This window comes from Setaria viridis, chromosome 1 (genome assembly GCF_005286985.2).
Source record: "Setaria viridis chromosome 1, Setaria_viridis_v4.0, whole genome shotgun sequence".
NCBI classification, from domain to species: Eukaryota; Viridiplantae; Streptophyta; class Magnoliopsida; order Poales; family Poaceae; genus Setaria; species Setaria viridis.
The window spans coordinates 23,249,396-23,276,189 of record NC_048263.2 but is presented as its reverse complement, the minus strand read 5'-3'; the positions used below and the strand labels follow the sequence as shown (position 1 = coordinate 23,276,189).

The window sequence follows — 26,794 nt, the reverse complement described above, 5'->3', positions numbered from 1 at the left end:
AATATAAACTAATTACAAAATTAATTGCACAAATAAAGGATAATTCGTGAGATGAATCTATTAAACCTAGTTAGTTCATGATTTGACCATGTGGTGCTACAGTAAATATATGCTAATCATGGATTAATTAGGCTTAATAGATTTGTCTCGCGAATTAGCCTCCATCTATACAATTAGTTGTGTAATTAATCTATGTTTAATACTCCTAATTAGTATCTGAACCTTCCATGGGAAATAGACTTCGTAGAACTGAACACCCCTAAACCATTAAAAGGAAAATTAAGATACATCTGAGCTGCCACGAGCACGGCGGCGAAGATCTCAGTACTCCTGTTAACTTGTATGTTTGTTTTACTCGTCAAATCATATAAAACTACATAATGAGGATTCCTCGGGCGGGAGGTTCCAAAAATGCCACGGCCTTTCATGGCACTTCAGCTCATCTTCCTCCTCCTCTGCCTCCTCAGCCTTGTATCCGCTGCAGAGAGGAATCTGGTCGCCAACCTCCCAGGCTTCAATGGAGTTCTCCCTTTCCAGCTCGAAACCGGGTACACTCCTATCCATGAGCTGTAACACCTGTCCACGTCAATCGAAAGCGCATTAGTCTTCTTCATTGTGACACAGACATGAGCTTGTGTGCACTATCGATCTGCTAGGTATGTCAATGTGGACGAGGAGAACGGTGTCGAGCTGTTCTACTACTTCATCCAGTCCGAGGGTGATCCCCGCCATGACCCTGTCCTCCTCTGGCTCACCGGCGGTGACCGCTGCTCCGTCTTGAGCGGCCTCGCCTTTGAGATCGGTGAGCAATTGGGTTTGCTACGACATGATTTTTTTCCTTTCTTGTAGACGCGTCTCCCAGTTTGCTGCTGGCAATGAAAGTAGCACTCCAACCTGACCCTCTGTTTCTGTCTTCTTGGTTCTTTTGCGTGGAGTAACCGATTCATTTTCAGACTGCAACTCCGAGCTGACCTGTGCAGTTCTTAACCTTGTTTTGATTGGCTCCACACACTGCAGGACCAGTGAAATTCGTCATCGAGCCTTACAATGGCAGCTTGCCACGGCTGCAGTACAATCCCTACACCTGGACCAAGGCTGCAAGCATCATATTTGTCGATTCCCCGGTCGGAGCTGGGTTCTCTTTCTCCCGGAGCCTCAAGGGCTATGACGTTGGGGACATATCTGCTTCTCTTCAGCTCAAGAAATTTCTGGCCGAAGTATGGAGAAACAAGACATCTTCTTCGCTGCAATTCCATCTCTTTTGTCATTGTTCTGCCAGATCTTTGTCAATTTAGTACTTGTGCCTTGACTTGACTGCATCATAATTTTAGTGGTTCAGTGAGCATCCGGATTTCCTCACAAACCCTTTTTACATTGGGGGAGACTCCTATGCTGGAAAGATCATTCCGTTTCTTGCTCAGAAGATTTCAGAAGGTACATATGACTGCTGGCTTTTCCGAATCAATGTTCTTGTTAGTTGTTACCATCTTGATAAAATTGCTCCAATTCGAGCATGGGTGCAGATCATATTCCAAAATTATTTCATTATATTAATGATTCATATTGAAGTTCTGCATGAACCGGCTTAGTAGATTAATTCTCTTTTTTCAGATCTCGAATCCGGAGTCAGCAGGCCTGCTCTTAATCTTAAGGTATCCACTTTTCAAAACAAAAATTATTTAATAGAAGAATGAAAAAGTTGGCAATGAATTATGCAGAATTTTAAGTTAAAGAGGAGGTGGCCTGGCGTACTAAATTAATGGCCGTATTAAATCAAAATATTCAAAACTATCAGGCCCTATGAGCTCACATTTTTTTTTTGTCGACAAAATGGTCAAATCAGGGCTATCTAGTAGGAAATCCTGGTACTGGTGAAGGAATCGACGTTGAATCCAGAGTGCCATATGCTCATGGACACGGAATTATTTCTGATCAGTTGTATGAGGTAATTAATTAACGACCCAATTTTTTTTAAGGAAGAAGTCCATTTTTACCATCCAACTATCATCTCAGTTTGGTTTGGACCATCAAACCGATAAAATCAGAAATATTTTGACCATCCAGCTATCAAAACCGTTCAAATTTGGTCATCAGGCTATTTTGGTGGCTGATTTCGCTGACGTGGACGCCACGTGGCAGTGGGGCTCACATGTGAGGACCATCTCTCTCCTCTCTATCTTTCTTCTCTCCTCTCCCTCTCTTCTCTCTCCTCCGCCGGCCGCCCTCCCCCACGCCTTGTCGGAGCGCCCTCCCCCGTACCTCCCTGCTGCCTACTTGTCCTCCTCATCCGCCGCGACCTTCCAAGCGCCGCTCGACGACGCGGCGGTGGTGGCCATGCTGCGGCAGAAGCTCCGCCCATGGTGGATGGGGAGCTCAGCTCGCCGCCGATTCAGCGAGCTAGGGCGGTGGTGGAGAGGTGCATCAAAGAGGGGAGGTTGAGGGGGTCACACAGGTGTGCTCACCATATGTGGTGGTAGACGGAGTCGACTGGGCGGCGAAGGATCATGGCAGCGAGCTCGGGTCTCCATGCGGGCGGAGCGCCGACAGCACAATGGTGGTAATGAGAAGGTGCGGGTCGTGTGTGGCTTGGCGAGGTGAAGCTCCTGGGGGCGTCCTCTTGCTCCGCCGCGCAGCGACCCCGGCGAATCGAACGAGCTTCGAGCTGTTGCAAGCGGCACGACGTGAGGTGGAACTATGGCAAAGGCAGCGCAGAGGTCCGACCAGTGGTGCAGCTTGGCTCCACGGAGCTCCTGGGGTTGTCATTGCCATCCAGCAATTTCAAGGCGCGACGGCGAGATGGGGTGGCAGCGTCGAGGAGATGGGGGGGCGGCGGCGGGATGGGAGAAGAGAGTGAAGAGAGAGAGAGGAGGGAGAGGGAGAGAAGAGAGATGGCCGTGACCATGTGGGCCCCACCACCACGTGGCATCCACGTCAGCGAAACCGCCTATCAAAATAGTCCGATGGCTAAATTTGAATGGTAAAAATTTCTGGTTTTGCGGTTCGATGGTAAAATCCAAACCGAGACGATAGCTAGATAGATAAAAATGGACTTCTTCCTTTTTTTAATCATGTGCATTCAACAATTGAAGTTCAGTAAATTAAAGTGAGATTTGGTAATTTTTTCTCCATGCGCATCCACGTGATCGATATGCGCAGACAATAATGGAGCACTGTCACGGGGAGGATTACAGTAAACCCAAGAATGTGATCTGCGCTCAAGCTTTGAACAGATTTTCAAAGGTAAGGTTTAACGATACATGCAACCTGATCCAATTGGTTTTCGCCATGAATTTTGGAGAATCAGTTGCCACGATTCCTGTATTATGTGTTTATGTTGGAAACAAGCATTCCTAAAAGGAAAAAGTCCATTTTTGACCATTCAACTATCCACTGAGTTTGGTTTTGGTCATCCAACTCGAAAATTAGGAATCTTCGACCATCCAACTATCAAAACCATTCACATTTGGCCATTCACATGTTTTGAAGGGTGGTTTTGCTAACTTGGATGACACATGGAGTTGGGGCTCATATGTCAACGCTTTTTTATCTCTCCTCTCTCCTTTTTCTTTCTTCTCCGCCGCTTCCACGATGCCGCCGGTGCCGGCTCTGTGGAAGAAGCACCTGGTCCGCGCGGGGCTCCTCGCCGCCACCACCGACTCCTTTGCTTGGTCCTCCTCTTCGAGCTCCCCTCCTACCCTTCTCCTCCTCTTGCTCCTCCTCCTCCTCCTCGCTCCCCATCCTATACCCACGCCGCTGGGAGGTCAAGGCTACCACGGTCTTCGTGTCCCCTTTCTCCCCCGCCAAGCCGACGTTCCTGACCATTGTTGCCGCACCTTTCCCAGCCACGAGTGGCGGCAGCTAGGAGGCCCACCATCTCCTGATCTTCTCCTTCCTCCTCCTCCTCCCACGGCCCAACGCCATGGCCACCCCCTTTGACACCACTGCCGCCGACGCCTTCGCGGCTGCCTAGTCGCACCTCACCCACCTCCAGGCCCCAGCCTCCGCCTCCACGCCCTCCTCCACGTCATCACCACTAGAGGCTCCCACCTACCCAGCCTCTATCTCCGTGCATCGGGAGCAGCTCCCCCACGACGGCTTCCGCGTCGTGCATGCTTTGGCGGCAGCGCAGTGACTACGCCACCCCCGCCACCACCTCCTCATCCGCTGCTGGCATGGGGATGCAGAATGGGTGTTGACGGCAGTTAGCACACCAATTTGTGAACCGTAAGCATACGGATTATCGTAGGCTTTCCCTTAGAGTATTTGTCCAAGGTTTGTCAATCCATCGATCGACGGCGAACTGACTAGGGTTTTCCATCCAATCTAACAGATTAGCCCTAACTTGAAGCATCGATTGCATATAAAGGTAAACTTGTTGTAAACATTAGTCAGAAGAGCACAAATTGATCTCATCCACCCACCCACCCACCCACCCACACACACACACATATAATAATATCACCAAGGGTAGCGAAAGCGTATCATCTTCTAGTTGCAATTCTAGCTAATAAGCAAGCTCAACCTGCATCTCATCGAATGCAATCTTTAAACTACTACCTTCGGTCAACCTCCCAAAAGCCCCCACCTTACACAAGAAAGATCCCATCACGATCTTTTCTATCGGCATAGGTAGATTAAGGGTACGATCACAAGGTAAATGTGTCTAGCTATCATGAAGGGTCAACACACTAGATCTAATCACCATGATTACACAAAGCATGCTATGGAGTCTAACCGTGAATTAAACTGAGGAACAAGCATATTCATGATAGGTATGTAGTCTAACCACGAATTAAACCGAGGAACAAGCATATTCATGATAGGTAGAAGCATATTCATGATAGGTAGAAGAGCATAAAAGGAGGTATCGAGACACTAATAGATTGGATGGCATGAAGAACATTGCTCATATAATAGATGTATTTAGCTCATTACCTCCGAGTACATACCATTGATGATCTTAACTAGCTCCTGAACTTCACCATGGCACAACCGCGCAGGGAGGCCATGGTGGCTAGGGTCGAACTAAGCCATCTCCTAGACAACTTCGAAAACTTGCAACGCCCTCAGCTTCCTTTGGTGTGTCCCCTTGGTTTCGTTAGGTTCTGGTGGATGAATCCCCTGTGTTGATGATTTTTGTGCATATTTATAGTCTGGAGGACCCATGGTTTAAATTGGAAGGTGAACGGGCGAAGGAAAGGGGTGGGCCGATCGGCCTGGCCCTTCCTTTTACCCCCTCGCATCTAGCTTCGTTGCCAAGTCTTCTTCAATATTCTGGAACCTTATTTTTGTATGCATGTGGGCTTGGCACGTCGGTATCTTCAGGATGAGATTGATCTTCAATAACTTTCCAAATCTCCACTTGATCTTCTTTGATTTCTTCTTGATCCCGAAGTGATCCTTGACATATCTTCACAAACTTAACCCTTAAGTCATCTTCGAGGATTGCTGGTCAAAACCGAGCACGAGAAGGGGTCAAAAGACCCTAGGCTGATCGGCCTGAGGGGCACTAGGCCAATCGGACTGGGCCCTTTTTGTGCCTCCTAGTCTTCGTCTTCCTCTGGTCGATTGCTCGTTCAAGGCTTATCGAACAAAATACATATTTAGCTCAATTTCTTGCGAAAAAAGAATATCCTCAAAAATTTCTTGCATATGCGAAAACAGGGTTATTTTAGGTGCCAAGTGGCGGGTTAGTATAAGAATATGCATGAAAATACTAGTTAACTGGCAGTAAAAGTGTGTCAATAACAAGCGTCAACAGCGGGACGAGCTTGCCCTCGGAGAAAGAGCTCGTCGGCGAGGAGCATGGACATAGCTCCGCACCGGCTGAGGAGGAACTCGAAGGCGGGGCCAGCACTGGGCCTAGCCTTCCCTCCCACCACCGCCACCGCTGCCGCCTCCCTTCCCGCTTCCCCACGTCATCAAGGGTGAACGACACCCGTGGCCCTAGCCACTGCACCGCAGGCAGAGGTGGTGGCAGTGGGCGCGGCGCGCGGTGGATGCCATCTTGAGAGCCGCGTGTGCCGGCGTGGGGGAGGAGGGCGGGCGCCGACGTGGAGGAGGCAGAGCTTCGTTGTCGTGTGGGTGAGTCAGTATGGTGATGTGTCCGGTGGATCCAACGTTGCAGTCAAAACCACTCAAAACGAGTCAAAACATGGTGTGATGGTCATTTGTACACGATTTATACGGTTAAGTGGTCCAAGATTCCTGGTTTTTGAGTTAGATGGTCGAAACCAAATCGAGGCTATATTTCGATGGTCAAAAATGGACTTTTTCCTTCTTGAAATAATGTAGGACTAATTACTCGTCCATGATACTCGTGTCAGAACTTAAACAACTGGAGTACATGTTTATTTTTTGAGGTTACACACTGATGATATTCCACTACAGCTGCTAGATGAATGTATGATGGCACATATTTTGTACAAAACTTGCGTATATGTTTCTCCCAGACCCAAAGATGGGACTGAAAAGAGAAAGAGCTTGAAGGAGGAAACTGAAGCACTAAGCCGGAAACCGCCACGTCCCCCAATGGATTGTGTAGTAAGTTAACGTTTACAACCCTTGTGAATTTGTTCTTCTAAGAAGATTCGTGGTCCCAAATATTCATCAGTCAACATTTTACCATTTTTTGTTAATGCTAGACATCGCAGATCAACAGCTAATACGTAGTGTGAAATTACATGTGAATTAGTAAAACTGTTAGACACAAGACACAAGACACAAGTAAGATAAAGATTTAACCGTGAAATCATTCCTTTTGTCATCATGTATTTGAAAAAATAACAGATCTAGTTAATTGCTCCAAACCAAATTTGGGACTGAGTCAGGTTCTAATATCTTCTTTTTTACAGACCTACAAAAATTACCTGTCATATTTTTGGGCAAACAACAACATCACACGTGATGCGCTCGGGATCAGAAAGGTACAAAAATTTAATATTTCTCATTTTTATCCAAGGTGTCCTCTTGTCTTAGACAATGCTTGATTTTTACTCATATTTTAATTATTAATTAATGTAACCCTCTGCGTTAAGTCACTGTATGTTACTACCATGCCAGGGGAGCAAGGGTGAGTGGCTGAGGTGCCATGACGGGGATTTACCATATTCCCAAGACATCAAGAGCAGCATAAAGTACCATCGCAATGTTACATTAAAAGGATATCGCGTCTTGGTGTACAGGTAACTAAAGTTATAAACTTTTTTTTTAAATAGAACAATGTTTAGAACTAATATATCTGAATACTTTATTTTAAAAAGTGTAGATTAGGTTCATACATGGTGACACTTTTAAAAAAATGATAGTTTTATGTGCAAATACTTTGCATTGCACACACAAACGTGAAATATTTAGAACTGCCAAGACAATGCTTTCCAAGTGACGCTCAATCCATCCATTAGCGTACTTTAGTACTTCAGTTTAAAAAGGTTAAACTTATGCTTGTGAACAGAGTAAATATAAGTTTTCTATGCTTTCTGACTACCTGGCAGTAGAGAGTAGTGGCCAAGTGTGGACAAACACAGAATAGTTTAAATGTACACTACGTGCAAAACATGCCAAAATAATTATTGTAAATTTTGCAATTGGCAAAGTGGCTTGAAGCGATTGTCCTCTTTTCTGTGTTGACATTTACCAAATTTGCACACAAAATAATCTGATGCAACACAAAACAATGAAATGCACCTTCAAATTTTCCTTTTTTTAAAAGAAATCAGAGAATAGTTATAAATGTTTCATAACAGAGAACTGACACATTTAGTTTCAGGGAGCTTTTGAAAAATTACAATCGTTCTTGCTAAATATGGTCAGTTAAAGGAAAAAAACCCTAACATAGTATTAATTTCTCACACACGATTACGCTACTGTGCTACACCTCTTCATATTGACGATGGACCATCTTTACACTCAGGTCTCAGGGGCACAATAATGTTTAAGGAAAGCTTATGACTGAATGTAGTTCCTCGCATCCGAACTTAATTCGCGTACACAAGTCACATTTAACTCGAAAGAATGTGAATAAAGGGCCAAGGATATGATTAGAGTCTTAACTGAAAACGTTATATTGAGGCCTATATATTATCTAGCGTTTACATACAAACATTAAAAACTCACCAACATCTAAATGTCACCCGTAGAAAAAGTGACTTTAGTCCCGGTTGGAGAGTCACATAGAGCTCGAAAATCCAACCGGGATTAATAATTCGGGACTAAATTAAAGGTCCCGACCTTTAGTCCCGGGTGAAATAACCAGGACTAAAGGTACTTCTTTAGTCCCGGTTGGTATTACAACCCGGAACTAAAGAGGTCTTCACGGACTACGAAATTTAGCTAGGACTCTCTTTAGTCCCGGGTCCAAATCGTTTCAGGATTTTTGTTGAGGATCGAATGTCATTTCTCTGCTAGTGTGTGCACACCGATTGAAGGCCTATATGTAAATAATTTGTCAACAAAACCTTGTCAAAAGCAATTAATGCTTGTCAAAACCAGGGCTAACAGGCAAATGTTTATCTTTTAACTGGCATTTGGAGCCTAGGGAGTTGGAACAAAGCTGCACCTAGTGTTGGAAGATGATAAAAAGAAACTAAATTAAAAGAAAAAATTTAAGGAAAAAATATATGAGTTTTATTCCTTGATTTATTTTCCTATTTGCATCTATCACATATTTGGCCTTTAACTCAAAGATATTTAACTTTTTTATTTTACTATATTCATCATAGTGTTGTGCCTCAACATTCTATGTAAAGACATAAAGTAGTCCAACTAACATGTAAGAATCCCATCTCTGTATATATACAGTGGTGACCAGGATGCTGTCATACCATTTATTGGTACACAAGCATGGGTTAGATCACTCAACTTCCCCATTGTGGATGACTGGAGGGCTTGGCATCTGGATGGTCAATCTGCTGGGTGAGTAATTATACATAATACAAATAAGTTCTACTCCCTCCGTCCTAAATTGTATTCCCTCCGTTCCAAATTGTAGGTCGTTTTGACTTTTCTAGGTTCATATATACTATTATGCACTTAGACATACACTATATCATATGCATAATAATATCTGTGAACCTAAAAAAGCTAAAATGATCTATAATTTGGAACGGAGGGAGTAGGTTCTTTTAGCTTTTCTAGATTTTTTTGCAATGTATAGTGTATATCTAGGTGCATAGTAAAAGCTATGAACTTAGAAAAGTCGAAACGGCCTATAATTTGGGACAGATGGAGAAGGACTATTCATTTATGAGGGAAAGAAAATTTTTGTATTTCCAATATACACTACTTGAGGTACCTATGTTTATGTTTGGAAACATAATGACATGCAGATTCACCATAACGTACTCAAACAACTTGACCTTTGCTACAATAAAGGTAAAATTATTAATATATTCTCGTTTGCATTTGTCTATCTTTATTATCTTTATTATCAATGTCTTATATGTCATATTGGAAATACCAAATGGTTCGCACAAATCATTATGATAAGATAAATAATATGGGCATATACAATATATGAAACATGATAAGAGGCAAACACACATCTCGTTATAAGACTCATTATTGTACATTACTGGTTGAGGAATAAGGGTACCCACGGGTCCCCACCGACTATAAGGGTACCCACGGGTCCCCACCGACCAGAATACTGGTCGACCATGGTAAGTGGGCCCGTTCGACCATGCCGTGTGGGCCAAGGTATGAAGATGCATGGAGCACAAGCCAGGTGAATCAATTCAGCTCGAATATCACGAGATAATTGTTGTAAACTGACTCAGATTGCTTTCTATGTAACAACCGACTAGGATTAAGATCCTATCCGACTATAACCCTATGTCGTCAGCCTATATAAGGCGGCCAAGGACGCCCCCCTAGGGTTCATCAACTCTTCGTATCCCATACCAGCAATACAATCCACCAGAACACAGGATGTAGGGTATTACTCTCCGGAGGTCCGAACCTATCTAAACCTTGCGCCCCTATGTTACCATTCGAGTTCTTGGTCTTACGATCTCCCCCGCCTACAAATCTACCACCTAGGTAACCCCCTGGTGGACTGTCGGTCACTAAATCCTCCCCAGCGAGCTTGATGGCATCCCGCCCTGGCATCATCTTCCCCGAGAGCATGAAGGATTTCCTTGCCAAATGATTCAGCTCTGCTTCGGGAGCATGCCGGTGGAGTCCGACTCCACCGTCTCCTTCGCTGACTTGGCGTCCGCCACCAGCTCAGCATCCGTTGGATCTGCACCGACGGAGCAAGGTCTTCACCCGAGGATCGTCATGCCGCTTGCCTAGGAGGTTGATGATCTCTCTCTCTTAGAGTAGGCCCCACACATCCTCACGGCAACCCGTCCACCCACGCCCTCCGATCTAATCATGAGGCTAGATTGCATCAGCAACACCATTGCTGAGTGTATCAACCTCTCAGAAGCGCCACTACGCCCTGGAAGGTCGGCGTAGGAGCTCCACTACACCCCTTTTGGCATCAAGAACTCAGCTGCCGTGTTTTCCGAAAAACTCGAGCAGTCTTTCCAGATTCAAGTTGATGGCCCACCCGAACCCACCCAGTTTCCGAACTGTGGTGAGTTCCAGGTCCTTCGCTTAGCCCTAACCCCAAACCCTTACGGTGAGGGTGACAACTGAAGCTCCATGTCACTAGATCGGGAAGTTTTTGCTGTCTCCGCTGATGAACCTCCTCATGATGGCAAAACTTCCTCCTAGGAGGAAGGGCGCAACAAGAGGAACCGAGACTGCGGTAGGCACTGCCAACTGGAATGAGTCGAGCCAGTCCGTCAGCCGCCTGCCACCCTTGCAGCGGCTGGTGCACTTCCCATCCCACCGGCACCTAACAACGGCAACAACGACGACCAAGGGGGCGCTGGAGGTCGACACAAGCATCCCTTACATGAAGCTCACAGGCATGATGGCGGCTCTTAGCCGTTTCATTAACAAGCTCGGCGAAAAGGGACTTCCCTTCTTCAAGCTGCTCAAGAAGGTGGACAAGTTCGAGTGGGATGACGAGGCCCGCAAGGCCCTCGAGGAACTCAAAACATTCCTATCCACTCCTCCCATCTTGACAGCCTTGGCCGACTAAGAAATACTGTAGCTATACATCTCCGCGACAACACATGTTCTAAGCATGGTGCTAGTTGTAGAACACGAAGAACCCAGCCACGCCCACATGGTGCAAGGGCTGGTGTATTACATCAGCGAAGTCCTGAGCGACTCCAAGTCCGCTACATGTAGGTCTAGAAATTGCTTTACGCAATCCTGACCACCTCCTGTAAGCTGTATCATCACTTCCAAGCACACAAGATCCGAGTGGTCTCCTTCTACCGAATTGGCAAAATTTTGCACAACAGGGTGTCCACAGTCGCGTCGTCAAATGGTCCATCAAGCTTGGTGAATTCGACATCGACTTCTGCCCACGTCATGCGATCAAGTTCCAGATCTTGGCTGACTTCATCGTTGGATGGACGGAGATCCAAGAGCTGCCCTCCCTGGAGAGGCCGGAGCACTGGATGATGTACTTTGATGCCACCCTCAAACTTGAAGGAGCTGGTGTGGGGTCCTGTTCATATCCCCGAAAGGCGAGTAGCTTAAGTACGTCTTCCGGATCCACTACAAGGCTACCAACAACAGCGTCGAGTACGAGGCCCTCATACATGGGCTCCGCCTTGCTACCTCACTCAACATTAAGTGCATCTTGGCGTTTGGCTACTCCAAGGTTGTCATCGAGCAGGTCAACAAATCTTGGGAGTGCACCAAGGAAACCATGGACTCCTACTGCGCTAAGGTCTGCAAACTCGAGGCTCACTTCGACGGTTTCGTGTTTCATCACATCCCAGGGAACACAACATCGCCGCTGCCGTCCTATCCAAGCTTGGCTCAAAATGCGCCCAAGTCCCGGTCGGTGTGTTCGTCCAGGACTTGAGAAAACCCTCTATCAAGATATTGGACCCGAACGACGTTGACGACAACGCCTAGGCTCAGGCCGACCTAGCACCCTCCAATGTGCTAATGATCGAGGTCGAGGAAGATTGGTGCGCACCTTTCATCGCATTCATCACCGACAACATGTCCCCAGAGGACAAATCCGAGCATGAAAAGCTTGCACGATGCAGCACCAACTACGTTGTGATTGGTAAGGAGTTGTAGTGGAAGGCCGCATGTACCATCATTCTGATGAAGTGCATCCTCCGCAACGAAGGCCTTGAACTCCTCCACAAAATCCGCTCGGGTTCATGCGGGAACCATGCCACCTTGGGCAATCTGGTCGGGAAAGCGTTCCGCTTTGGCTTCTACTGGCCAACTGCTATCACCGACGCAAAAGACCTCGTCCAGAGGTGTAATGAGTGCCAATTTTTCTTCAAGCAGCAACACCTCCCAGCGTAGGCCTTGCGCACCATCCCACTGTCTTGGCCCTTTGCATGCTGGGGGCTGGATATGGTTGGCCCTTTCAAAACCGCTCCAGGTGGATACACCCATATCTTCATGGCAGTTGACAAATTCACCAAGTGGATTGAAGTCAAGGTTATCACCAGCATAGAGTCGGCCAAAGCCGCTCAATTCATCGAAGAGCTCACACACGCTTCGTGGTCTCCAATAGGATCATCACTAACCTGGGTAAACAATTCACAGGATCTGAGTTTTATGATTTTTGCTAGAACAACCTGATTGATGCTTCCCTAGGGGTCTCCATCTGCACCCCGACACTAGCATCTATCGGCCCAGGCACAGATACAGCAGGATCCTCGGCGACGTCCTGGCATGGAGAAGACCTTGGTTTGGAACCCTTAGGTCCCATCACCAGGCCACTCTCGCCCCCAGCCTAGACAAACATCATCGACGCAGCCCTATGGTCGCATCTTGAGTCCGACCTTCTGCATGGGTCCCGACACCAGCTTCCTGTAGGCCCGACTCATCCTCTATCACCGCCTTTCTACTCGGACATCGAGACACAGAAATAAAGCGAAGCAATGTACAAACAAAACTTCCAACAATATATAATGCCATGATCATACTCACAATGTGCTCTTCTTCGCTCGGAACTTTGGGTGAAGAAGTGCTAGTGGCAGTAGGATCAACTCCTTCTGCTTTCCCCTGTGGATCTCCATCTTCAGCTGCTCCTTGAGCTGCTCCGCGTCGGCTGCGTTCGTCTCAAGGAGCTCAGCCTTCTTCTTATTTGCGGCCAGGCTGGGCGATTCGGAGTCATCGCTTGGCACCTCGGATGAGGCCTTCGTAGGGGATGCCGCCGCCACAGCGGCTGCCTTCGGCTTCATTGCACCCCTCTTCTTGCTCTTTTTCTTCTCTGCCTCCGGCTTCTCTGCCTTTGGCGCCTTGGACTCCACCACCTTCCGAACGGCCTAGCGCGTCCGCCGCTCAATAGGATCCATGGCTTCGGCCTCCATCCCGCTGCCCTGGACCGGTACGTCCTTGTTGGAGTCATCAAAGAAGGAGTCCGACTCCCAGTACAGGGCGGTAGGTGGCTGGTCGGTCTCGGTGGTTGGGCGAATCTTGGGTTGCTGCTGCTCGGCCCCTCCAGGAAGCGATGCCGGACAAAAAAACTCATACTCTCAGTTCCAATAAGTAAAACAAAATCAAGTAGAAACATATGCAAAAGCAAAGCAATCAAGCCAAATGATAAAATCAAGAACTTACCAGATCGACCGGCCTAATGAGGGAATACGCCTTTGGGCCTTGCTTGTTCTTGATGACTGTGCAGAAGAACTCGATAACCGAGCTGGCGACCTCTTCCCGTGTAACCTTCCATTATGCCTCCCGGGTTGGATCCAATGGCCCTAGGTACTCATTCACCGGGTGGACCCTATCCTTGATGGGCTGCGCCAGCCTCCGGCAAAAGTTGATCCTCACAGCCCGGCTGTGAGCGCATGACCTTTTAGGTTGGCAATCTCCTTCAACAGCTACTTCATCTAGACCATTTCCGTGGAGGTCGGCTAGTAAGACCACTCCGGCATTGTCACGGGTGCATACCCGAGGCGGGGCGGTAGCTCGGGCTTCTGATTGGAGACAAGGAACCATTCCTTGTGCCACCCCTTGTTCAAGTCCTTGAGCTTCATATTGAAATACTCTTGGACCCTCTTTGGCTGCAGTGAGAATCCACATCCACCAATGAATCTCAGTCCCTTCCTCTTTGTTGCCACAATCTTGAGTTGGTACAGATACTGCCAGAGATCGAAATGGGGAGGAATATCGAGGAAAGCTTTGCAAAGGTGGATAAAAACTGTGACATCCAAGATGGAGTTAGGGTTGAGATGTACCAAATCGATCTTGTAATAGTTGAGCAGCCCGCGGAAGAAATCTCCCGTGGGGATCCTGAATCAATGCTTGAAGGAGGGACTTGGGACCAGGCAAGCCCTGGTCGACGAGGGCTTGGATCTTCTCCTCCCTCATCATGGACTTCACCTAGTATGTGGATGGATCCAGTGCCTGCTCTACCACCATCTCTTTGGTTTCTATTCCCTAGGACTTAGATCTAATGAAGGCGGGCCTCTTTGTTCGCATACGGCGGCGTGTCGGCGGTGGATCTGGGTTGCAGCGACGAAGGTGAGCGAGTCAATTTGCAGACGTGGAGGCGCGATCTAGGGCTTTCAGGCACGGCGGTGATGTTGTTGGAACAGTGGCGGCATTTGAATGCGAGTGGAGTGGAAGTGAAAATGGAACCACACCCCTTCGGCTTTTGAAGAAGGTTACCCTATTACGGCGCACACAATAGACGAAATCCGCGGGTTTTCCGTTAAGTCTCACGGCATGCCTCTTTGGCTCCGCTAGTCATCCGTGGCTCGCGCTCGGGGGCTGGGTGCCTATTTCAGGTAGGCTTGCCTCCGTGGCTCCATCACTCCTCGTGCTTGAGGGCTGGGCGCCTATTTCAAGTCGGCGTGCCTCCATGGCTCTGCTAGTCCTCGGGCTCGGGGGCTAGGCACTTATTTCCGGTTGGCGTACCTCCGTGGCTCTGCTAGTCGTCATCCTCGGGGGCTTGGTGCCTATGTCAGGTCAGCGTGCCTCCATGGATCTGCTAGTCCTCCCGCTCGATCGAGGGCTGGGCACCTATCTCAGGTCAGTATGCCTTCGCGGCTCCGCCGGTCCTTATGCTCGGGGGCTGGGCGCTATATTTAGATTCCTTTTGCTATGGATACAATATATCAGATTCTTGACCATTGGACCAATTACTTTAGTCACTTCAATGCTCTGGGTTACTCCATATGGAGTGCGTCTTGCGACGCCCTCCATGTGCTTTCCTTCGATCTGTAGGATGCTAGACATCCCAGCCATGCATATTTGTTCATATGCCTATGGAAGCTTCATTTTGTCTTCCTTTTTTGAGCACTGCACAACCTCTCCATCACTATGATGACACCGCACCTTCAGCCGAGTTCATCACAAACTTTATTGCACATCTATCAGATTCCTAGTCGACTCCACATCGCTCGGGAGCTTGAGGAATAAGGTAACCCGCGGGTCCCCACCGACCAGGATATTGGTTGGCCTTGGCAAAAAGGCCCACCCGACCATGTCGTGTGATCCAAGGCATGAAGACGTGTGGAGCACAAGCCAGGAGGCCGGGCGAATGAATTCTTCCCGGATATCAAGGCCCTTTGTAAACCGACTCAGATTGCTTTTCATGTAACAACCGACTAGGATTAGATCCTATCCAATTGTAACCCTAGGTCGTCATCCTATATAAGGTGGCTAGGGATGCCCCCCCAGGGTACATCAACTCTTCGTATCCCATACCAGCAATACCCCATCCACCAGAACACAAGATGTAGGGTATTACTCTCCGAAGGCCCGAATCTGTTTAAATCCTGCACCCCTGTGTTACCATTCGAGTTATTGGTCTTACGATCTACCCCGCCTACAAATCTACCACCTGGGTAACCCTTGGTGGACTGTCAGTCACTAAATCCGACATTGGTAAATGGTAGTCATATCACAATTTGTATCACTACACAAAAGATTTTAAAAGGAGTTGATGGATACATTAAAATCATGCTAGAACTTTAGACAATAATGCAATACTTACTTCTGTAACTGTAGGGTGGAGGCCACACTGCGCCTGAGTATGAACCAGAGCGAAGCTTCGCCATGTTCAGGAGGTGGATTTCCAATGAGACACTTTGACTTATAGAAGTTTGTATGCAAATGTTGGTCTACTATTTGGATTTGTACTATGATCTCGGCACCCATTGTTGAAGAAAGATGTAATACATGTAATGACTTAGAACTATGTTGTTTATGTCAACTAAACTTATTTCAATTCAACTAGAAAAATTTAACATTTTTTTTTGGGTGGGTGGGGGTGCGGAGAGAAGGGGACTATGGGTGCGAGACATCACTGGGGTGCTCACCGTCCAAGTGATCATCGACTACCAGCGTGTTTGGGATTGACTACAGCAGCTGGTGCTTCGACAAGAAGAATCGGATCACCTAGTTTGGAAATTGACCTCCGACCAAAAATTCTCCACGTCATTAGCATATCGTGCTTTCTTTATTGGCTAGGTATAGATTGGACGAGCCAAGGTCCTGGCTGCTGCAAATTCTTTGCCTCATTACTGGAAAACTGAGCATTTGTCAAACGTGTTAGTAGTGGATGCCACCGGAGCTCCTGTAGTACCGGTTTGGAGTCTCAGCCGGTACTAAATGGCAGCACGTAGATCGCATGGTCAACAGCTAGATTCGTCAGGAAGCCATTTAGTATCGGCTGGTGGGTGGAGCCGGTACTAAATGTTGTTAATGCATTTTAGTACCGGTTGGTATCTTCAACCAGTACTAACAAGCAACCATTTAGTACCATCTCTACCCACCAGCCGGTACTAAAGGTAACTGTTGACGCCAGATTTTGACACGTATGGAATCGGCGTCAAGGAAGGAGAGGACTGGCTGATGCGGCATATTGAAAGGTCACGATTGGGAATCGGCCGATTGGTGCTACAGTTGGGGATTGGCCGATTGGCGCTACAGTGTTTTGGTAGACGGAGTTGGTGGAGATCGGCCGATTGGAAGGCTGGAGCGATTGGGCCAATATGGGCTTAAAGTGGGTCAGAGGAAGAAGATAGAGATTGGCCCGCGGGAGTATAGTAACCAACTCCGATACGAGTTGTGTTTGTAAATATTCGTTTTCATTTAAAATTAGAGATGGATCCTAGTCGGTTAGGAAGTTGGTTGCAACAGGCTATAAATAGCCATCTTTAGAGATTTGTAAAACAACACATCAATCAATACAACAAATCTACTTTTTCATCGCACTTTACTTTCAAGTCGGCGACTTCGCCATAACTTTTCTCCTTTCACGAGTTTGTACGGGTTGGCAGGGCTGCATCGACACGATCTCTAGCTGATTCTGTAAGTTCCGCTTATCGAGTAATATCAAAGCTTTAACTTCGGGCGCATCGCTGTCGTTTCGTTTAGATTTATTCACCAGTTATCGATATTTACTAGAATTATAGGTTTTATCTGTTGTTCTAGTTTTATCACCAGTTATCCAGCTTGAGATTTGAACTGTTGGCTTTGTTATTGTTATTTTTATTCATCATTGTCATATAGCCGATTAAGATCTATTTCAAGTGTTGTTTTCATAGCTTTGTCTAGTTTACTCTAAGTAGTTTTCTTTACATTTTCTACGCGATTGTCGACTGTATTATAGCCGATTATCTTTTTATAGCAAATCGGCTGATTCGCTGATACGCTCCTCGAGATCGGAACTTTAGCCGATCGGAATCCTTGGAAATTTGACACGTTTTCTTCCTTGCCAATCAACATGTCAGATTGGCTGGCACGCCGCGCGAACTACACTAGGGCGATCACCCGAACAGGAGCTAAGCAGATTCTCCCGGGTCGTGCGTCCGACGTTGAGGGTCAATCGGCTGACTTCTAGCGCCAACACACTTTTGGCATGCCCGGTGGGACAACTTCAACCACTAACATGTCGAAAGCTGCTAAAATCTCTGAAGACAACATCAGCGAAGTGACAGAAGCAGATCTGAAGGACGACCAGAAAGAAAAGTTGGAAAAGCAGATAGAGCAATACCAGAAAACATGCTTGCAATCTTTCAGTCGTACCAGGAGCGGGCAGATCGTCAAGAAAGCTCCTTTCCCAACTCCCCGCCAGATTATCATCACTGAGGACTCGGGCAAGATGTTCGATATGGTTCAACAGTGCGTCTACCAGGCCTTCATCGATCAATCCCCGGTGATGGCTAACACAGTGTACATTGCCGTCATCAGCTCCCTAGCCAATGGCATATCTCAAGGATATCAGGGGCCAGCATACGCCCCGCCCATTACGGCCCAGTCAGGAGCTTTCCAAGCACATCTCACTCGGCTCCTCAGCCGATTCCAACTCAACACGGAGGACACAGTGCTCCACTGCCTTCAATGCATCTAGGGTATAACGGTGCACCATCCTTTTAGTCACAAGCGCCGCCACAACCTGCTCAGATTTCCTCCGCGCAATCAAATTTATTGCCTTGGCGGGCACCGCCAACAGCGGCCATTCTAGATCAATCGGCCGGCTATGGAGGCCCTCTGATCCAGGCACCATTCCAATCGTCCATTGGGCCGACGGTTCCACAGCATCAACCTGCCACGTCAGAAATCGGCAGGGGGGCAGACGCTGCTGAGACTCTCCGAGGTGCGGCGCCGATGATACTATACGATGAGATAGCCAGTTCACTGCACCACCAGATGTCAACAACTTAGCTGGCCACGTTGCCCCAGAATCCGCTGCATGCTTTGATTCATCAACCGGTCATCCCACCGCCGATCCACCAACATGTGCCAGTTCCCCAGCCTTTAATTCATCTACAGCAAGTAGACTGGGCGGCAAAGATAGCGGAGGTGATTCAAGATCAGTTCGGGACCGAAGGTACAAACTTATACGTACAAAACGCCATACCCGCCTGCCTATGATCTACTGCCGTTTCTCCATCGGTACAAAGTTCCTGACTTCACCAAGTTTTGGGGGCTGGATGACACCTCAACTGTGGAGGACGTAAACAGATTCATCATCCAATCCGGAGAGGCGACTACACAGGATGCTCTGCGGGTGCGTCTATTCTCATCATCCCTGTCCGGGTCGGCTTTCCAGTGGTTCACTATGCTACCGCCCAATTCCATAGTTACTTGGGCCGACTTGGAGAAGCAGTTCCATAAATACTTCTACGCGGGAGTCCATGAGATAAAGCTCTCAGATCTGACCAGCCTCAGACAAAGGAGCGACGAGCCAGTGTCCAATTATGTGCAGAGGTTCAGGGAGGTCAGAAACAAGTGCTACACCCTAGTCTTGACCGACGTGCAGCTGGCCGATATTGCTGTCCAAGGCCTCCTGCCGCACATCAAAGAGAAGTACGCTTCCCAGGAGTTCGAGAGCCTGAGTGAAATCGTTCATCGATTGGCTGGTCAGGAAGTACGCCCTTTTGATCAGCAGATAAATTTTCAAAAGAAGGTGGCGTACTTAGAGGGATCTGAATCTGAGGAAGAAGCGGAAATCGGCCTAGCAGAGTGGGTTAAAGGAAAAAAGCCGATATCGTGTTCTTTCGGGAAAAAGGAACTAGAGGCATTCGGTTTTGACACATCAAAGGATGACAAAATTTTTGACCTACTTCTCCAAGAAGGGCAGATCAAACTCTCACCCTATCATACGATTCCGTCGGCTGAGCAGCTAAAAAAGATGAAGTATTGCAAGTGGCACAATGCCACATCCCACGACACAAACGAGTGCAAGATCTTCCGTCAGTAGATACAATCGACCATCGAGCAAGGTAGGCTCAAGTTTGAGGTCCTAATAAAGCCAGCAAAGCTAATGAAGATTGATCAACATCCTTTTCCCACTAACATGGTTGATACGGGAAGAAACGCGCTTCAAACCAAAGTGCTGACAGCGGAATTGGCTAAAAGGAGTGGCGCTGTGGACCCCAGAAATCAGGCTTCTATGGAAGATGTCAAGGGGAAGCGACGGGATGACGACGAGGGTGAAGGATCGGAAAGGCCGCGCAGACATATTGCTTGCCAATTTCTGCTCGACAAATATCAGCGGCAGCAGGAAAGTTTGAGATATCATGAAGAAATAATATGATGACACGAAGATCATTGGCGATGCCGGTTCTTCGTCCATTGCTGGGAAAATAACCTTAGGTTGCCATTGGCGGATAATTTCCCAGAATGCAGCGGTCCATATCACAACAATCGCCCATTTAGAAGGTCTCGCTCCAGGGATAGAGGATCAGAGCCAATCAATAGAAACTGGCGCGAGCAAGAGGATCGGCGCCTTTCAGTGCATGATCGGCTGGGGGGCAGAGTTGACCGATATGATCGGCCAAGGGACAGACGCGAGCAATATGATAGGCCGGGGGGTAGATCTGACCAGCACGACCGACCAGGGGGCAGAGTCAGCGCACACGATCGGCTAGAAGAAATGGCCGATGCTCAAGTGTCAGATGAAAATCCCCTGGGATGGAAACCAGACTGGGAACACGCCAGACCGCTGGCCAAACCGGTGAACCCCAGGTGGTGCCCTGACGGATTGACCAAATTCCAAAAACAAAGAATCCAATGCCTGCGCCAATGGGAACAACAAGAAGAAGAGCAGAAGCAGATGGTGGATAGGAAGGATGACAGGTCTCGAGTCTAGCACCCCAAAAGAAACAGCAATGAGGAAAGTGGCAGCCAGGAATCGGCAGCTGACGTCAGCATGGTGTTCATCTTGCCGATGGAGTTCATGGCTCCCGCCGATCGGTATGACATGACGAAGATAGAGGAACAGATGGCGCAATTGGCTTTGGAGCCGATGACAGCCACTTTTGAGAAACCCGAAGATGAAAAACGACAACACCTCAAGGCACTGTTCCTCAAAGGGCACGTCAACGGGCGACCCGTGACCAGGCTACTAGTGGATGGAGGCGTTGCAGTCAACATCATGCCATACGCCATGTTCCGAAAGCTGGCAAAAGTGACGAGGATCTAACCAAGACGGACATGATGCTCAAAGACTTCGAGGGAAACGTGTCTCCCGCGCGCGGGGCGCTCTGCGTGGACCTCACCATCGGCAGTAAGACCCTTCCCACTACTTTCTCTATTATTAATGGCAAAGGGTCCTACAATATGTTGCTCGGTCACGATTGGATACACGCAAATTGCTGCGTCCCATCTACAATGCATCAATGCCTCGTACAATGGGTCGGCGACAACATCAAAATAGTCACCGCCGATTTCGCCTACAGTGTTGCTGCGGCCGATACGCAACAGTGGAGCTGCGAGCACGTCAAGTGCATATCCGGAAGGACTTGGGACACCGATTCCTGAAAGTGTCCGATTTTGGCCTACAACCGATCCGAGCAGTCGGCTCTGAAGATTCAGATTAGATGGACCAGTTCGTCCGAGAAGATGGGAAGCTGGGGCACGGGTTCACGTCGGCCGATTCATTAGAGATGATAGATCTAGGTAATGGCACCAAACCAAGGTCGACATACATTAGTGCTAACTTGGATCCCGAATATAAGTGTAAATTGACAAATTTATTGAAAGAGTTTAAAGATTGTTTTGCTTGGGAATATCATGAGATGCTTAGTTTAGACCGGTCTATTGTTGAACACCGGTTGCCTATAAAGCCGGGATATTGGCCATACCAACAGCCCGCATGATGATGCAGTCCTAAAATTCTACCGGACATAAAGGCCGAGATTACAAGACTGATCGAAGCAAAATTTATTCGGCAATGCCGTTACGCCGAGTGGATCTCTAATATTGTACCTGTATACAAGAAGAACGGAAAGCTGCGCGTATGCATTGACTTCAGGAACCTTAATCAGGCTACGCCGATGGATGGGTATCCAATGCCGACAGCCGATGTATTGATAGATGCCGCCGCAGGATATAAAGTCATCAGTTTTATGGACGGTAATGCTGGGTACAATCAAATATTAATGGCCGAAGAAGACATCTCAAAAATGGCCTTCAGGTGTCCAGGCCACCTCGGTTTATTCGAGTGGGTAGTTATGACCGTCGGATTCAAAAACGCCGGCGCCACATATCAACGAGCTATGAATTACATCTTCCACAAACTCATTGGCGTCCTGGTGGAAATCTACATTGACGATGTCGTAGTCAAATCAAAAGGGCATCAAGAGCATCTAGCGGATCTGCAAGAAGTATTGGAGTGCACAAGAAAGCATGGGTTGAAAATGAACCCAAACAAGTGTGCATTCGGCGTATCGGCCGGGCAATTTCTGGGATTCATGGTTCACGAACGCAGGATAGAAGTCAACCGGAAGATCATAGCAGCCATCAACAAGGTTGTAGCCCCGCAGAACAAGACTGAGTTGCTATCCCTAATCGGCAAAGTTAACTTTATTAGAAGATTCATATCCAATTTGTCTGGGCGTATTCAAGCCTTCACGTCGTTATTGAAATTAAAGCCTGACCAGGAATTTGTGTGGGGAGAGGAGCAGCGGAAAGCACTGGAAGACATCAAGCAATACCTGATCTCGCCACCTGTATTGGTCCCACCACAAGCTGACAAGCCGTTCAGACTATACTTATGGGCCGATGAACAGGCTATCAGATCGGCGCTAGTACAGGAGTTCGAAGGAAAGGAACGGGTGATATATTATGTTAGCAGAAGGCTTCTGGACACTGAGACAAGATATTCACCGGTAGAACGGTTATGCCTATGTCTTTATTTCTCATGCACTAAGCTTAGGCACTACCTTTTGTCGGCAGAGTGCATAGTCGTATGCAAAGATGACGTGGTAAAATACATGCTATCATTGCCGATTTTGAAAGGGCGAATTGGAAAATGGATCCTGGCTCTGTCAGAGTTTGACCTAAGGTACGAATCGGCCAAAGCTGTCAAAGGTCAAGTCATGGCCAATTTCGTGGCTCAACACTGCGGACTAGAAATCACTGTCGTTGAACTGGCTCCATGGACTCTATACTTTGATGGTTCGTCATGTGGCGTCGGATCAGGAATCGGCATCGTTCTCATATCGCCTCGGGGGGCAAGTTATGATTTCTCTCTACCGATAGAAGCTGCCGCGACCAATAATCAGGCGGAGTACCGAGCTATTGTAAAAGGCATTCAATTATTGAGAGAGGTCAAAGCCGACGCTGTGGAGATTTTTGGGGATTCCATGCTCATCGTAGACCAGCTAACAGGAAGATCAGAATGTAAAGATGATAACCTAAGGATTTATTACAAAAATTGTCTTCAACTTTTAAAAGAGTTCAAGACCGCAGTTATTGAGCATATTCCCAGAAATTATAATGAAGATGCCAATAGGCTTGCCCAACACGCGTCCGGGTATCGGCCGATTCAGGGTGCTATGACTCTAGAACTCACGGCCGATGACTGGCGAAAGGAGATCACTAATTACTTAAGGGATCCATCCAAGAAAGTGGATCGGCGAGTGCGTTTTCAAGCTACAAAGTATATACTACTCGATGATGATTTGTTTTACCGAATGATTGATGGAGTTCTGCTCAAATGCCTGGGGATGGAAGAAGCAAAGATCCTGATGGGAGAAATCCACGAAGGCGTGTGCGGAGCCCACTAATCAGCTCATAAAATGAAATGGATGATTAGGAATAACGAATATTATTGGCCGACGATACTCGAAGACTGCTTCAAGTATTATAAAGGGTGTCAAGACTGTCAGAAGTTTAGCAACGTACAACGTGCGCCAGCATCGGCTATGAATCCGATAATCAAGCCATGGCCATTCAGGGGTTGGGGAATAGACCTCATCGGACAGATTTATCCTCCATCAAGTAAGGGGCACAAGTTCATATTGGTAGCCACTGACTACTTTACCAAATGGGTGGAGGCAATCCCATTGAAGGCCGTAACATTGGCCGTTATGGTCGATTTTGTAAGAGACCACATTGTTTATCATTTCAGTATTCCTCAAACCATCACAACCGACTAAGGGACGATGTTCACTTCGGGAGAATTCGAGGAGTTCGCTGCCGATATGGGAATCAAGTTGCTGAATTCTTCTCGATATTATGCTCAAGCTAACGGCCAAGCTGAATCGTCCAATAAGGGGATAATTAAGTTGATCAAAAGGAAGATTGAGGAACAACCTAAGAAGTGGCACTTGTGCTTGACCGAGGCTTTATGGGCTTACAGGATGGCCTACCACGGGGCCACCAAAATATCTCCCTATCAGTTGGTGTACGGTCACGAGGCAGTGTTGCCTTGGGAACTAAGGATGGGATCAAGATGCACATCACTTCAAGATCAGCTGACAGCCGATGACTATTCCCTCCTCATGAAAGGAGAGCTCGATGATTTGGCACGATAGCGATTGAGGGCTCTGATAAGCATTGAGGAGAATAAAAAGAGGGTGGCCAGGTGGTACGACAAGAAGGTCAAAGTCAAGCAATTCTCCCAAGGAGATTTGGTATGGAAGTTGGTACTGCCGATAGGATCCAAGGATCCCAAGTTCGGTAAATGGTCGCCCACTTGGGAGGGGTCGTATAAAATCGGCCGATGCGCTTCGGGAAACGCATACATACTGGAGACGATCGAAGGAGAGAAATTTACAAGGGCCTTGAAGGGAGGTACCTGAAGAGGTATTATCCTAGTATATGGGTCAATGCATAACTAGTTATGGAATGTATCAAGATGGCACAACCGATCACTATTAGATATTATAGCCGACGCAGAAAATTAAATCGCCTTGAGAACAATACATTCGTTCGAGTTGGCCGATTTATTATTCGGTGCGAACGATGAGGTACACGGCCGACACGGTACAAGTCGCCCTTAGAACAAAAGTACCAACACATCTATTAACCACACTTTTTCTTAAGTTCCCTCTGTACCCTACCTAATTCGATCAAGAGGCGGGTGCTCCTTTCCTCCAGATCCTTCATCGCGGCTTCAGCCTCAACTTGGCATGGAAGAGGATGGCTCCAATCTAGTGGTGGTTAATACGTTCCCACTGTGGCGTCTTCAAGGGCGACTGGGTGAGAGAGTGGATGACTCCTTTCAATTGGTGGCCACCTGTAGCAGTTGGCGTCGATGTGGTCCCAGATCCGCCGGACTTCAGCGGGGACGTGGTCCCTGAATTCTTCACGATGAGCTCTGATCAAGTCTTGGTCCTCCTGCGACATCGGTTCGTCAGAATGCATGATCTCGATCGCTCGTTCCAGTTCGGGACTAAGGCGTCTCGGCTGAGAAATGACAAGCAACCTCTCGGCGTTAGTCTGATCAAAATGTCAAATCTGGGAATGGAGGGTGAAGGAAGGATCCAGTACCTAGTTGACGGAGGAGGAGGAGTAGGAAGAAGATGAGGAAGACATCTTGGTGAATAGTCCGATGGTATGAACTACCGGACGAGAAGAGGACGAGCAAGGTGAATGACTTGGGAAGTAATACGAGGCCTTGTACTTATTCAAAGAAAATGGGCAAGAGTTTGGTAAGGCGCGTCCTTGTGGAGTAAAAGGGGTGATAAATGAAAGGCCGCCACAAAGGATGGGTCAAAATTGGATTCATACGTCAAACAGTCAAAAAGACTTTAATGTTTTTACAGAGCGGCCAGTACTTTTACAATTCATCCAAGAAGGGCATTAATGGCCGCAATCACACGTTGCCTAACTTGATCGACCGAGTCTAATATTCGCTGGTCGTCATCGGCCGATCCTAGGACTTCTGGCATATGGCGATGGAGTCTGATTGCTTCATGGGCCAGGTTTTGTCTCTCTTGCTTCAGTTCAGCGATGACAGAAGGAAGGTCTTGGAGTCTCTTCTCTTCAACGGCTATGTCCTTGGTCACCTGCTCCATCTCCTTGGTGAGCTCCGCCCTTTGGCGCTTGAGGCGATCTATGGCACCAACGATACCCGGGCAGGAACTTTTAAGAAAGTTGATCCAGTGATGTACGTCTTGGGCTCGGTGCTTGTAAGAGTCCTCCTCACGAGCTTTAGCCAGCTTGGCGCGATCGGCCATGTGACGCAAAGCCCTGAACACTGGGATCCGCATTGATTCAATGTATGCGGCTGGCGCCAGGGCTTCTTCCGCCTCTTTTGGGACTCGACCACTGATATCACTGAAGAGCTGCCGAATCGGCGAGGCATCCTCCACAAATCAGCCGATGTCTTCTTGAAGGAGAGTCCATATGCTCTCAAGTTTGGCGCGGACGTCATCAGGGACTGAGCTCAGAGTGACCTGATGTGAAGCGACCTCCTCATCATCGGTAAGTGCGACCGCAAAGGAGAAGAGACTGTTATTGGGAGTATCTTGTTCCTGCAAGAATGTAAAATGATAAGCATCGATTAGCCGACGGTAACAGGGAAATCAGCCGATTCGGGTGACAAGTCTCTTACCTCTTTGAAGCGGATTTCTTCTTTCTACGTCAATGGGAGTGCTGCCCTTGTTTTAGGAACTGGTGCGACCGGCTCATCAGAAGAGGAGGACTCAATGATTATTGGCGTCTTGCTTGGACCGGCCTCCTAGAAAGGTACGGGGAGCAAGTTCTTATAGGTATGATACGAATGTTTAGATCTGATGACATGTGGTGATTGCCGTACCTACGTGGTTCCCTAGCCGATGGCTGTTGGGAAGGTACCATTGACATACCGAGGGTAGCCTGCATCAGAATCGGTCAAGCTTTTGGTTAAGTATCAAAAATTGAGTGAAGGGATTCTTTACCTTAGTGGGAGGAGTTACTGGTGCTCCGATTTCCGCTTGGGGTGTTGTCGATTGCGGCGGAGGCACCGGGGCGTTTTGGGCGGCCTAATGTAAAGAAGAAGTCAGTATAGGAAGAGTACTCAGGAGGC

The 26,794-nt window shown here is 47.7% G+C and overlaps 1 protein-coding gene across 3 annotated transcripts; it reads left to right on the top strand.

The window, feature by feature from the left end:
* The first annotated feature begins 389 nt into the window (after positions 1 to 389).
* LOC117841516 (serine carboxypeptidase-like 7) lies at positions 390 to 16,297 on the top strand. 3 transcript variants are annotated; one of them, XM_034721911.2, is made up of 13 exons: positions 390 to 548; positions 657 to 802; positions 1,018 to 1,217; positions 1,332 to 1,434; positions 1,612 to 1,652; positions 1,844 to 1,945; positions 3,157 to 3,240; positions 6,391 to 6,543; positions 6,855 to 6,926; positions 7,063 to 7,184; positions 8,800 to 8,913; positions 9,327 to 9,372; positions 16,057 to 16,297. In XM_034721911.2, exons 1-13 carry the CDS (start codon positions 412 to 414, stop codon positions 16,138 to 16,140), a joined length of 1,404 nt encoding a protein of 467 aa, XP_034577802.1. In that variant the 5' UTR covers positions 390 to 411; the 3' UTR covers positions 16,141 to 16,297. The 3 variants fall into 3 exon arrangements, with proteins under 3 accessions (XP_034577802.1, XP_034577818.1, XP_034577809.1); XM_034721927.2 differs by lacking the exon at positions 3,157 to 3,240; XM_034721918.2 differs by lacking the exon at positions 9,327 to 9,372.
* The last annotated feature ends 10,497 nt before the right edge of the window (positions 16,298 to 26,794 follow it).